This window comes from Castor canadensis, chromosome 7, assembly GCF_047511655.1.
Source record: "Castor canadensis chromosome 7, mCasCan1.hap1v2, whole genome shotgun sequence".
In the NCBI taxonomy this organism is placed as follows: Eukaryota; Metazoa; Chordata; class Mammalia; order Rodentia; family Castoridae; genus Castor; species Castor canadensis.
Window position 1 is genome coordinate 120,729,819 of NC_133392.1, and position 13,833 is coordinate 120,743,651.

Genomic DNA, 13,833 nt, shown 5'->3' on the forward strand with positions numbered 1-13,833 from the left:
ACAGATGATTGTTGAAGGTGGTACCCCTCTCTCCCAAAACTACTCCAAAGCTACCATGGCTCAGCCCTCTCCCAAGAGTCTGTGGCTTCCCAGGGCTGGACCTGATGGAGCTGCTTTTGGACCCCCAAGTCATGGGGTTGCTGTGGTCTTGTTTTTTCAGTTGCACCAACATTCCGGGGAAACAGGAGGAGGCCCAGGGGTAAAGGGGATGTTCCTTAAGCATGGCTCCGGCTGGTGGTGGGGGCATCCCACAGCTGTGCATGGCCTGGGGTGGGCAGCTCAAACCCAGCTGTATGCATGGCTAGGGATGGCTCAGTTCAGCTCTGCTTGGCTTGGCTGGAGTGGCATGCATGAGCCTGGTGGGCAGAGGGGTGGTGTTGCACCTTCCCTTGGCTTGTGAAGTTAACCTTCTATGATTCTAAAGCTCAGGAGAAACTGTGAGAACTTGGTAAGCCCTGGTATTGGACTCCCTGACCTCCCTTAGGACCCTACAGAAGGAAGTGAGGGTGTGGAGGATGAGGGAACCAGACCCAGATGATCTCCTGGCATCCCTTCATCCCTTGCAGCAGTTAATAATCCTGGGACCAGGCCTGTGGTGAAGGTAGAGAAACAGGGACTGGTGCCAAAGGGGGAGGAGTTGGAAAGAACCCACTGTAATAGTTCACAGTAGGAGAGAATTGACTTGACAGAACTATATAGAAAAAAGCCTAGCCTAGGAGACTTAGATGACCACAGAAACAGTAGGTAGCATCCTGTGTGTAGGTAGTCTCCCTTTGCCTGGCAAACTAACTCTGGACCCTCCCTAGAGAGGGACATGGACAGATGGAATGTGTCCAGAGAAAGGCACTTGAGTGGCAGGGAACCAGAAAAAAGCCCTTTAAGGAAGTTCTGAGAGATCACATGCACCTGGCCAGTTCCATAGAGCACAGCTGGGAGCCAGGGTAAGGCTACAGGAACATACTCTGTGAGGAGGAACTTCATAAGGGCTGGTGTTGTTCCAAAGTAGAGTCAGCTGCTCCAGGAGGAAAGTAAGCTCCCTGAGGCTGGAGAAGTGTATGCAGGGGCATTATAAATGGCATTCTTGGGGTATTCTGAGGGTTGGATACATGCAGCCCCTTCAACTTGGATGTCACAAGGAAAGAGGAGCTGTAAGAAACATGTTTGTGAAAGTCCTCAGGTCATCAAGGAAGGCCAAGCTGCCTCCAGGCTGGTAGTTGGACAAAGCTCTGGCCTGGGAGGCCAAAGACTTGAGTTCTGGTTCCACTCTGTCCCAATGTGTGTCTGGTCTGAACCTCTCCTTTCCTAGTCTTCTGGTTAATGAGGTTGAGGCTCTCCAGCCCTCCTGGCTCTTGGGAGTTCCACTGCCCTGAGGCTCTGCTTCCACTCTGGGCCCCACACCTGCCCTGTTCCCACCTTTTCTGGGCTCTTGAATCCTCACAAGCCTGTGTCCCTCCCCAGAGGTGAATGAATGTCTGCATAACAATGGTGGCTGTTCTCACATCTGCACTGACCTGAAGATTGGCTTTGAGTGCACGTGCCCAGCAGGCTTCCAGCTCCTGGACCAGAAAACCTGTGGTGGTGAGACCTATCCCCCATCTGCTCAAGCAAAGGCAGACCATCCTGCCAGTTCTTCTCTTCTCCTCTCCTTTCCTATCCTCTCCTCTCCTCTTCTGTCCTCTCTTCTCCTCTCCTCTCTTCTCTACTCTTCCTCTCTTTTCTTCTCCCCTCCCCTCCCCTCTCTTTCTTTTGCAGTACTGGCTTTGCGCTTGCTCGGCAGGCACTCTGCTACTCATGCCACATCTCCAGCCCTTTTTGCTGTGGTTGGTTTTGAGATGGAGTCCCGCTTTATCCCAGGCCGGCTTGGATTGTGATCCTCCTATTTTACACTTCCTGCTGTAACTGGGATGGCAGGTGCACATCACCATGCCCATGTAGTGGTTTAGATAGGGTCTCATTACCTTTTTGCCCAGCTCATCTCAAACCCTGATCCTCCTGAGCTTCGTCTCCCAAGTAGCTGGGATTACAGGCATTAGTCACTGTGCCGAGAAGTCCTGCCAATTCTGACCTGTGTTCCTCCCCACAGATATAGATGAGTGCGAAGACCCAGATGCCTGCAGCCAGATCTGTGTGAATTACAAAGGCTACTTTAAGTGTGAGTGCCATCCTGGCTATGAGATGGACACATTGACCAAGAACTGCAAGGCTGTAGGTATGGACACTCCAAGGTCAGGGAGAAGCTGTGAGGGGATAGAGAAAGCAACATGCGGCCACACATGAGGAACAGTTGTGTACACACACAGAAAGCAGGCTGCGCATGCAGTGCTCAAAATATAAATATGCATCTTATGCACAATGTATTGCACACTAACACCCACATAGACACTGTAGAGCCGACCAGTATGGCCTGTAGAGATTACACTTGCACAACACACTTGGACCACAAACCCAGCATAGCACGCATGAGCATGACATGTGCTGACTTACACATTGTAATTTAGACAACTGAATTAACTCATCTTATTCAATTATTTAAAGAGAATACCTAATAGGCACTGGGGATTTGGCAATAAGGAAAGTAGACAGAAATCCCTGTCTGCCATCATGGACTCATATTTTAATAGTGAGACAGATGAGAAGTCAGGTAAACAAAATACAGCACATGGCAGGTGGCAATGCACGGTAGGGAGAAATATAAAGTAAGAAATGGGGATAGGAAAGCCCAGGAGAGCAGTGGGCTATAGTCTTAAACAGAATGGTCAGGGAAGCACTCACTAAGAAGATAAGGGCTTTACATTTGAGTAAAGACCTAAAGGAGGTGAGTGAGCCACCAAATTATCTTCAGAAACAGCATTTCAGGTTAAAGGAACAGAAAGTGCAAATCCCTAAGGAAGGAATACACCTGGGATATTGAAGGAACATCAAGGAAGCCAATACAGTTGAAGCAAGGAGAATAGAAAGTGATGAAGTCAGAACAGATCCCTGAAGCCTTGTAGACCATTGTTAAGAGCTGACTTGATTTCTCAATAAATCTGAGGAAATCCCTCAAAGAGTTTTGAGTAGAGGGGAGTTAGAATGTGACATTTAGGTTCTATCTGGCTGCATTGCAAAGAGTAGACTCCAAAGGACCTGGGAGGAAACAGGGAAACCACTTAAGAGGTTATTGTAGTAATCCAGAAGAGAAGTGATGTGGGAATATTAAGACATGAACAGACTGTGGGTATATTTTGAAGGCCAGCTAACAGGATTTGCTTATAGATTGAGTGTGGAATGTTAGAGAAAAAGGAGTCAAAGAGACTAAGGTTTTTGGCCAAGCATCTGAAAAAATAGGATTGCTATTTCTGGGCTTGGGAAAGATGGTGAGAGAAGCAGGACTGGGAGAATGTTATACTGCTTGAGAAATGCTGAGTATAGTCTATGGCCATACCACCCTGAATGCGCCCGATCTCATCTGATCTCGGAAGCTAAGCAGGGTCGGGCCTGGTTAGTACTTGGATGGGAGAAATGCTGAGTATAATAAAGCTGTTTAGATGTCCAAGTGGAGGTACTGTATAGGCAGTTGGATGTATGAGTCTGTAGTTAATATAAATGAATACTATACACACATACAGATTATAACAACACAGAAGCCATAATACTTGATATGTAGCCTATAAATCCCAAAACATAACACCCACACTGTACACTGTATAGCAGCTACATTTACATATCACATGTACCATTTAGCCTATTTTTACCTCCATGTAGGACATGTGTAACATGTTATATATGTTCAGTGGAGACAACACATGAACAATTGTTCGTGTATAAACAAAATCCATACATAGGAATATCTAAAGCACAAGTATACAAAAACTCAAAATTCATTAACACACAAGGTCCCTGTTACTGTCACAGCTGTCATTAAGAATTACCCCAAGATGCGCCATAACTCAGCCCCTAACTTTAGAGAGGTAAACCATCATTGCTCTCTTTTTGGGGTAAGGAAAATCAGTTTGTTGGTGGCAGACAGGCCACCTAGCTTTCTTCCTGCCCCATCCTGCACTTTGAGCCCTGTTTTTTCCTGCTTTCTATTTGTGCCACAGCCTCCTTCTCATCTACCCTGTGCCTTAAAATAGTCTCCATCACTACATACAGGTTATATGCCCAGCCTCTACATGGCTCTGTGCTAGCCCCACCCTGTCCCCAGGGAGCACATTAGACTGGCACAGGTGCACAGTGAAGGACCAGGTGGCATACAGAAATGTCAGCTGGAAAACATGAGGGGGAGAAGACACAGGTAGTTCCAGGAACAGGTGCTGCAAAATGTTGCCACTCAGTGTTGGTGCCTGAGAGTGGCCTGATGTATCTCAAAACAGCTTGGGAGAGCCAGTGCTAGGCCCATAAGCCTGTTGGACAGTGACCTTCCACATGGAGTAGTCAGGAATGTCTAGGTCTCTGATGATCTTCCTAAAATCTAACCCTAAGTCTAAAAATGGGTTTTGTGGATCTATATAATCTGTCAGATTATATAATATGTCAGATGTTACACATGTCTATCTCTGCCAGTGGCTCAGGATAAAGAGCGACTTCACCTAGCCCACAGAACCCTTTGTCGTGTGACCCTTGACTATTTCTTGCCATTTCACCAGACACCCTCTGTATAAACTTAATGCTCAGAGCAGCCTTCTGGAAGATCTGATATTCTGTCCTCCATACTGAATCACTTACTTGCCCAGGCGGCCCCTTACTGTGGCAGTGGAGCCCCAAGCAGAGAGGGTGGTAGTTGCCCTAGGCAGAAAGCCCTGCCCTGGCAAGGGAATGGCAGATCTTCTGGTAGCTGGAATCCAGCTATGCTAGAGGGGCCAGTGATGAGGTTTACACTGCAGGAGGCCTCAATGAAGTGAGGAAATGGGGGTGTTGTAAAGTTTGGAGGGAGTCCAATGTGCTATCCATTGCGCACAGAGGGGAGTTTGTATCTAACAGAAGGAACAAATCTTTATGTATAGCGCTTTGCATCTTATGCTTTTTGCATTCATTATTTCTTCTGCTCCTCTATCCTATGAGGTGGGGATTATCATCCCTATTTTACAGGTACATGAGATGTCATATAACAAACTAGTAGCAGAGGCTTGGTCTCCTGATGCACTGACCCTGACCTCTCAACTTTCTTACATGGCAGTTGGTAAGAGCCCATCCTTAATCTTCACTAATCGGCACGAGGTGCGGAGGATAGACCTGGTGAAGCGGGACTACTCACGTCTCATCCCCATGCTCAAGAATGTTGTGGCACTAGATGTGGAAGTTGCCACCAATCGCATCTACTGGTGTGACCTCTCTTACCGCAAGATCTATAGGTGAGTGGCATGACTCTTGCAGCCAGGCCTGGAGAGGTGGGGTGATTGGCAGTTGAAAGAGAATGGGTGGCCTCTGCCTCTAGGGTTTCTCAAGCCAGAGCTGAGTGTGGGAAAGGATGCAGGATCACCATGGCTGTGGAAGCACCAGGACTTCACTCCCTGGGCTGGCCTAGGCTGAGAACTCTATTAATACAGTAGCTTTGAGCCCACATGCCTGGGCTGTGTCCAAGCCCTGGTGGCTCAGCTAGGAAGTGCAAGACACAAGAAATACTCCACCAAGGCAGAAAGGAAGAACCCCCTGGCCACTGGTGAAGACTTCCAATACAGCTTGCATATCTGGGTGTCAGACTCTGGGGGCTCAAAGATGACTGAGACCTGGTCTCTTCCATCCTGGAAGATCCTACTCATAACATAATGACATTCATTGTGGTGGCCATGAGGAAAAAGTATAAAGGAGACCTCTGATCCAATCTGGAACTGAGAAATTTTCCTGGATGGTAATACCCAGCCACTCTGACGGTGACCACAGCAGTGAATTGTGGCACTTTGGAAACTCCTTGCACACTTGAGTAGCTTCTCTCCTAAATCTGTCTCTGATGCCATCAGCCTCCCTCCCTAAGAGCTGTGGTTCCTTTGGGCAGTTATGTCCTTTTTGTCCTGAGATTGGCAGGATTTCTTATGACCAGGCACTGGCTAGACACTGAGTCATTGTTGAAAGAATGATGGGCTGTGTGAGTGGATGGAAACAAATTACCAACTGCTACTCACTGACAACTACGTCTCCCCAGCACACAGATACACTGAGTTCACACCTATACACGTGGAAACAGAGCTAGAGCAGAGCCTGTTTAATAATTGTGACTGGAAGAGAAAGATTTGAAGAGAGGCTGGTTTGGGGGCTGAAGGAAGAAGAGTCAAAATTAACTCCCAGGTTAATCTGGAGAGTCTCAGGTGTCTGGCTTGGGGGTTTCATGGAGCTTCTCTTTGAGATGGGAAGCACTGGAGGAGGATCAGAGGTTGGAAGTTGGGCAGTCTTGTCTGTTTAGCTGAGAAGAACAGGAATGGGCCTGAGCAATTTGGGGTCCTGATGAGTTCAAGGTGCCCATAGGACATCCAAAGACAGCCAGTTGGTTTAGTAGTCTGAACCTTAAGAATTTTCAGGATTAGAGAGTCAGAATTATGGATAGCAGTGGACATTATGAAACTAATCACCCAAAGAGAGGGTATGGGGAAGAAGAGAAGCTGAGAACAACAGCATCTGGGAAGCAAAGTCCTCCCGAGTATCTTTGTGTTATCAGCCCCTCTCTCCATTCTCACTATACAGCCTTCTTTGAACTATCTTCATTTCACACCTGCATATCATAGCCACCTTCTCACCAGCTTCCCTGCATTAATGCCCTTCCCTTCCAACCATCCTTTTCACAAGTGCCACAGTGATCTAATGTGCCTGTGTCCTTGGACTCATTTAGTTACCACCACCCCCTTGGCCCAGAATAAAACCCCATTTCAGAATGTGGTTTCCACCTACATTTATCTCCAGCTTTTACAACCCACAAACCAGCTCTACCCTCCAAACATCTCATGATTCCAGAACTTGCTCATCTCTGGACATTTGCACATGCTGGTCTCTTTGCTCAATGTTATACTTTGTACCCCTGTTGAACTAGTACTTCAGGACTCAACTACAAAGTCTTCTCCCACTCCCCCAGGATAATGTAGTCTCCATTTCCCTGCTGCTAAATCCTTCAATGCTTTTTTCATTAACCTGACTGCACTGATTCAAGCCTGCATCCTTCCCATGGTGGCCTAGGGAATGTGTTGAGTGGAGATTAGCCAAGTTTCTCTAAAATCCACTGCCATAGTAACACACACGCACAGAAAATTAATGTGAGTCAACTCCCTGTATAGCTATCCTTATCTCAACCAGCAAAAACCCTTGTTCCTTCCTATTATGGCTTATACTCTCTGTACAACAAAATTAGAGATAAGGGCAAAATAGTTTCTGCTGGGTATTGAGGGGGTAGGGGGAGAGGGAGGGGGCAGAGTGGGTGGTAAGGGAGGGGGTGGGGGCAGAGGGGAGAAATGACCCAAGCCTTGTATGCACATATGAATAATAAAATAAAAAAAAATAAAATCCACTGCCATGGTCTAGAAGGAAGATAGAGGGGAATGGTGTACAGGCAGCTCCATGGGTGGGACATCTGCCTATACCCTGGTTTCTCCTAAGCGCCTATATGGACAAGGCCAGTGACCCAGCAGAGCAGGAGGTCCTCATTGACGAGCAGCTGCACTCTCCAGAGGGTCTGGCTGTGGACTGGGTCCACAAGCACATCTACTGGACAGACTCGGGCAATAAGACCATCTCAGTGGCCACAGTGGATGGTGGCCGTCGATGCACTCTCTTCAGCCGTGACCTCAGTGAACCCCGGGCCATCGCTGTGGACCCCCTGCGAGGGTAAGTGCCCCCACCTGAATTTCTCATTCCCCCATCATAGGAGCTCAGTCCTTGTGTGTCTGTCACAAGAGCTATTGAGGGGCTCTAGAAGACTGGGATAGTCAGACACAAGCCATGGCAAAGAAAGTCCATGTGCAGCTTAGTTACCAGATTTTCCGTGGACTCCCTTTTACTGATCAGAGCACCTCAGAGCAGTGAAGAGCTCTAGAGATTGCTTGGTAGAAGCTCCTGGGACAGAAGCGTTTCCTTAGACTGCTGTGGGTGGGTGTCTGGCAGCTGCTCTTACACACAGTCCTAGGGGTAGGGAGCTCATTACTTGGGGCCTATTACATTGTAGGAAAGCTGTGCCCATTAAAGTGGAGATTTTCCTCACAATCCCAAATCTGTCTCCCTGTAACTTCCTATATTGGCCTGAGGAGTTACATAAAACATGTCTGCAGGACAGCCAGCAAGATTTGAGGACCAAAGTCACTGAGTCTCCTCTGCTCCTGACTGCCCACCTCCATCCCTACCCCTTTTGCCTGATCTCTGGGCCTCTCAACCACCTAGGCTGCTTTGTTTTGGCTACATCTGGTTTGCGGGGCTTAGGGATTCTGAACAAACAAGATGCTCCTCCTCCCCTTTCAGTGGAGTTCTTGAAATGGCACCAGTTTTTTAGCAGCTGTATCATGTTGAGTCTACCAGCATCACCAGCTTCTTACTCCTGCTGTTTCCTTAGTTATTGAACAGGGAAAAGAAAACCTGTAAGTGAAGTCAGCTGGTTGGGGGCAGCTGAATGGGAGGCTGTGTGAGGTCTTGATAAGTAACTGACAGCTGCCATTTACCAAGTGTGCATCAGGTGCTCTCAGCCCAGAACTATTCACCCTGGCAGACACTAAACCATCTCCTTAACATTCACTTCACTCCCCCAGTACCACCAAAAAAAAAAACCAAAAAAACCTCAAACAAACATTCACTTCACTCATTCATGGTCTCTTCGCACTCAGACCTGGTGTTGCACCTACCACACCGTGTCCCTCAAACCATAGTTATGCCCAGCCCTGATACACTGTGGATCTGTTATGGTCCCAGCAGGAAACCCACTGCAAACTCAAAGTAAGATAACTGGAGGAGAGTTTACTTAAGGAACTATTTATGAAGGGTGGGTGAGTTCTAATGCATATCTTGGATTAATAATAGTGGGGTGCTACCAGCCCTAGTAGACTTGAGGGTTCTGGAGCAGGGAGGGTTACCTGAGTTGAGAAGGTCAACCACTTTCTCCTGTAGAGAGAGAGTTTATAAGGAATCTTCCCACACTGACTCTCTAGGGCTCTGGTTAGAGTTGGCAGAAGTGGGAGAGATAGGCCCAGAGGCTGTGGTTGTACCTGTAATTATGGATTTGCCTCCAAATGCACATCTAGCTTATATGAACTAACCACATGGACTCATAAGTGTATCTTCCCATATGAGGCTGGGTGGACTTGTGAGGAATCCAGGTTTCCCCAGTTTCTCAAATTAGGTAATGGCTAAAGTACCTGCTAATTCTAAGATGTGGTGGTTCCAAAGGATTTTAAGAGATCTTCCAGTCCCCATTAAGCATAATCCTCAACTATTCAGTGGGTCATTGAGCCTTTGTTACTCAAACCACCCTAATCATGTCTCCAACAAGAAGTCAAATTGGGTTCTTCTGTCTTTCAGGTTCATGTATTGGTCTGACTGGGGCTACCAGGCAAAGATCGAGAAGTCTGGGCTCAATGGTGTGGACCGGCAAACACTGGTGTCAGACAATATTGAATGGCCCAATGGAATCACCCTGGGTGAGCCTTGCCTAGCTCCCTGGGTTGGAAGCCTGCTGTAGCACCTGATCCTGACTGAAGACTGTCAGGAGCCCAGTGGGTCTTGATTCTGGGTCCCCTCATGGTGCCAATACCTTGTTCCCTGACTGGGTCCAGACTGAGGCCTGGAATGTGGGCAGGGAGTAGGTACAAAGGAGTGAAGATCCAGGCTAGCCTAGTGATTCTAGCCTGGTCCCTCCTCCCCTTCTTTTCCCCAAGATTTGCTAAACCAGCGCTTATACTGGGTGGACTCCAAGCTGCACCAGCTGTCCAGCATTGACTTCAGCGGAGGCAACAGAAAGATGCTGATTTTCTCCACTGACTTCCTGAGCCATCCCTTTGGGATAGCTGTGTTTGAGGTGAGCTCTGTGAGGGGAGGAAGAACCCCTACAGGAAGCTGAAACCTAGAGAAAGTTTGTTCACATAGGATTCCTCCTTGAGACTTGTACAAATGGAAACAAAGGAACATGGAAGCCAATTGATGTGGTCATACACAAATTGAGAGCTGCCTGCATACAAAGGCTCTGTAGCACTTTCTGTGCTCTCTTCCCAAGAGCCCTCTCTCAGAGTACTTCTTATAGGGGCATTGCTCTGCAGGGTGTTTCCTCTATGCACCCCCAGCAGCCAACACTGTCTTATTTTCAGAAGGCATCCAATAAGGAGAGGAAGACAGGAAGGAATGTACGTTTCCTTAACATCATTTACTATAGAAAATGGCCTGGGAGATGCTATGCAATTCAGTACATTTCTGTTGATCTTTGCTGGATCCAGGGGTCATAGAAGTGAATCAGACACTTTCTAGTCCTCAAGAAGCTCCCAGGAAGATTAGGAGTCAAGACCCTTCTCTGCCCTGACCCTAATAACCTTTCTTCTTGGGAAACAAGGAAGCCGGAACCTACCAAGATCCCATATACCCACCTCTCCCCAAAACTAACTGCCACCCAGGGGAGGGAAAGTGAGGGGACAGTGGTCTGTGGCTGGCAGTGTTTTCTTGGAGCAGCTTCACTCAGCACTGCTTGAAATTGTGGGTAAAATTCCACTTCTTAAGTTCAGCTCCTGCTTCAGAAGTCAGGTGTGTTTGGACACGTGTATGTGCTTCAGCATATTTGTGGCATGTGTAAAATATGTGTATGTGCATGTGTATATATGTATCTGAGTAAAAGTGTGCTTCCTGTATGTGCTGGTGTTTGTATTTGCACCAATATTCAGATGATCTTATTTAGGTACAAGAATGCCTTAATGTATGTAAATGAGCATTTGGGTATGTGTCTGGATCTGTATATGGCATGCATGGTTGTATCTGTAATTGTGGATTTGCCTACAGATGCATGTCTAGGTGTCTATGGACTAACCATGTGGATTCGTGTTTCTTCCCAGAGCCTGAAGGAGGTCCAGCAGCAGATCTCCCTCAGTAGCTCACATATCCCTTCCAATCTTAGTCCTGGCCTCAGTAATGGTAATAGCTATCGAGATCCAACCTTGGATTTCTACTGGCTCCAGAAAGCTCAGAATTAGTGAGTAGGTTTGTGACCTTCAAGTCAAAGCTCAGAATCACCAAAATATCCTCTAAGATAGAAGGGAGCCAGGAGAGTTCAATCATGTATCAGAGGCTGTGTCCCCTGAGAATCTGCGGACAGGCTAGCTTGGGAAAGATGTCCGGGCAGTTCTTGTCACTATGTGTCACTATGATTTGGGGCCAGGCCCTCAGACTGAGGTTATGAGTTCCAACTCTAGGCCTTCTACCCTCTACATCTTTGTCCCACAGGACAAGGTATTCTGGACAGATCTGGAGAATGAGGCCATTTTCAGTGCAAATCGGCTCAATGGCCTGGAAATCTCCATCCTGGCTGAGAACCTCAATAACCCACATGATATTGTTATCTTCCATGAGCTGAAACAGCCAAGAGGTGAGCTTTCTCTGATCCCCGGTCTGTGTCCTCTCTTGCCACCAGGCAGCCTGTGTTCACATTCATACCATGACTAGAATTCCCAGGAATAATAACAACCTCTTGTAGTGTGCTTTATCATTTTGTCTCATTTTGCCTGAAGTCTTTGTGAAATAAGGCTGGGAATAAACAAATACATAATTCTCCTGTTTTTTCCAATTCTACAAAGCATATATATTCTTATTTAACAGCTGAGGAAACTGCAGCTTAGAGAGGTAAAATAATGTTAGCAGGCAGCAGAACAAAAACTGAAACTCGGGTTTACCTTATTCTTTTGGCCATGATCCATTTGCTTCTTGTTTGTATGTGTATCCATTTTGCAGTTGTATAAACTAATGTGTCCTAGAGCCATACAGTAAGTCAGCCTGTTGGTAGAGAATAGAATCCAGGAATCCCACTACTGGCTTGTCTCCTCCTCTAGCAAAGGATATACTAATTCTGTTACTGAGGTGTTGGCTGCCAGGGTGAAAGTGGAAAAGGAAAGAAGGGTGAGGTGATAAGATTGGTGCCTGATTTTAGGTCTAGAAATTTGAGTAAGAGGGATGTAGCATGTGATTTAGGGGGAAAATAGGGTTTGGAGGCCAACATACCTCAATTTAAATTCTGTCTCCAAAATTTCTAGAGGTATAGCTTGGACAAGTTTGTTCTTTTTAGGCCTATGGGTGTATATCTGTCAATATGGGACATAACACCTTCAGGATTGTTAGAAGAATTAAATGAGACTGTGGATAAAATACCAGGTACAGTGCTGCTAAGTGCCCAATAAAAGTAGGGTAAGCTCTTTGAGAAGGGCAAATAAGAGGGGTCTCACCCCCCTCTTACTTGGGAGGCAAGAATACCCAGCATGTCATCCTGTCTGTGCCCTAATCGTCTCTCTCTCTCTCTGCCGTTAGCTGCAGATGCCTGCGAGCTGAGTGCCCAGCCCAATGGAGGCTGTGAGTACCTATGCCTTCCTGCTCCTCAGATCTCCAGCCATTCTCCCAAGTACACATGTGCCTGTCCTGACACAATGTGGCTGGGCCCAGACATGAAGAGGTGCTACCGAAGTAAGCAGAGTTCACTTCTGCCCCTGACAGTGCCAGACCCTACCCTAGGTTTCTAGGACACAATATCCTCAGTTTTCCTCTGTCCTCTCTGGCTACTTGTTGTCTTTGCATACTCTTCTTTTTTTAAAAAGGCCTTTCAAGGCTTCCTCTTCTCCCAAGAAAAAGAATCTATCTATCTATCTATCTATACGCACACACACATATTTTATTATTATTTTTATTTATTATTCATATGTGCATACAATGCTTGGGTTATTTCTCCCCCTTGCCCCCACCCCCTCCCTTACCATCCACTCCGCCCCCTCCATCTCCCCACCAACCCCCTCAATACCGGGCAGAAACTATTTTGCCCTTATCTCTAATTTTGTTGAAGAAAGAGTATAACCAATAATAGGAAGGAACAAGGGTTTTTGCTAGTTGAGATAAGGATATAGGGAGTTGACTCACATTAATTTCCTGTGCATGTGTGTTACCTTCTCGGTTAATTCTTTTTGATCTAACTTTTTCTCTAGTTCCTGATCCCCTTTTCCTATTAGCCTCAGTTGCTTTTAAGGTATCTGCTTTAGTTTCTCTGCGTTAAGGGCAACAAATGCTAGCTAATTTTTTAGGTGTTTTACCTATCCTCACACCTCCCTTGTGTGCTCTCGCTTCACATACATATTTTAAATTCAGTTTTCAAGAAGCTCCAGGAATTCATTGAAAATCTCAAGTTGAGAACACTTGATCTCCTAGCTTTAGTTACTGTTTATATATAGATGACTATGTGTTTGACTGTTTCTTACCTACAACTTAGAATACTACATAGAAGCCCATTTGCAGTATGATTGGGACTGATAAAAATACTTCAACCACACAAATTATGGTTATTTCCCCGTCTTGATGTATGGCTAGGACCTTTTATTTGAGTGTGAGTCTTTTGCATCTTTATGATTTCCGGGTTCAGTTGTTTAGAGTAAGAATTTCAGCCTAATGATGGAACAATGGTATTCTTGCCGTACTTAATTCTACATTATTTTAATAACTCCCCTTTATCAAATCAAAGGGAAGTACTTAGGATTCAGTTGAAGAGATTGTGGCTCATTTTGGAGGTGGGGGGCGGGTGAGAGCAGGCTTCACAGTAGTGGCATTTAAGCTAAGTCCCGAGGATAAGTCCCTACATGTAACTCTGGAGGCAATAATTTAGGCACTAAAGCAACAAAGTGCTCTGTCCAAGTGACTCCTATGCTCTTTTCCTTCTAG

At 46.4% G+C, this 13,833-nt stretch overlaps 1 protein-coding gene across 31 annotated transcripts in view; it reads left to right on the top strand.

Moving 5' to 3' along the window:
* The window catches only part of Lrp8 (LDL receptor related protein 8), a 73,416-nt gene that overhangs the window by 48,128 nt on the left and 11,455 nt on the right, over positions 1–13,833 (top strand). For 14 of the 31 annotated variants that reach the window (XM_074080065.1, XM_074080075.1, XM_074080066.1 and 11 more), the window contains 8 exons: positions 1,459–1,578; positions 2,084–2,209; positions 5,159–5,333; positions 7,561–7,788; positions 9,466–9,584; positions 9,822–9,961; positions 11,368–11,509; positions 12,442–12,594. In XM_074080065.1, the coding sequence (XP_073936166.1) occupies positions 1,459–1,578; positions 2,084–2,209; positions 5,159–5,333; positions 7,561–7,788; positions 9,466–9,584; positions 9,822–9,961; positions 11,368–11,509; positions 12,442–12,594 (1,203 nt within the window). The other 17 variants (XM_074080067.1, XM_074080095.1, XM_074080068.1 and 14 more) reach the window with 5 other exon arrangements.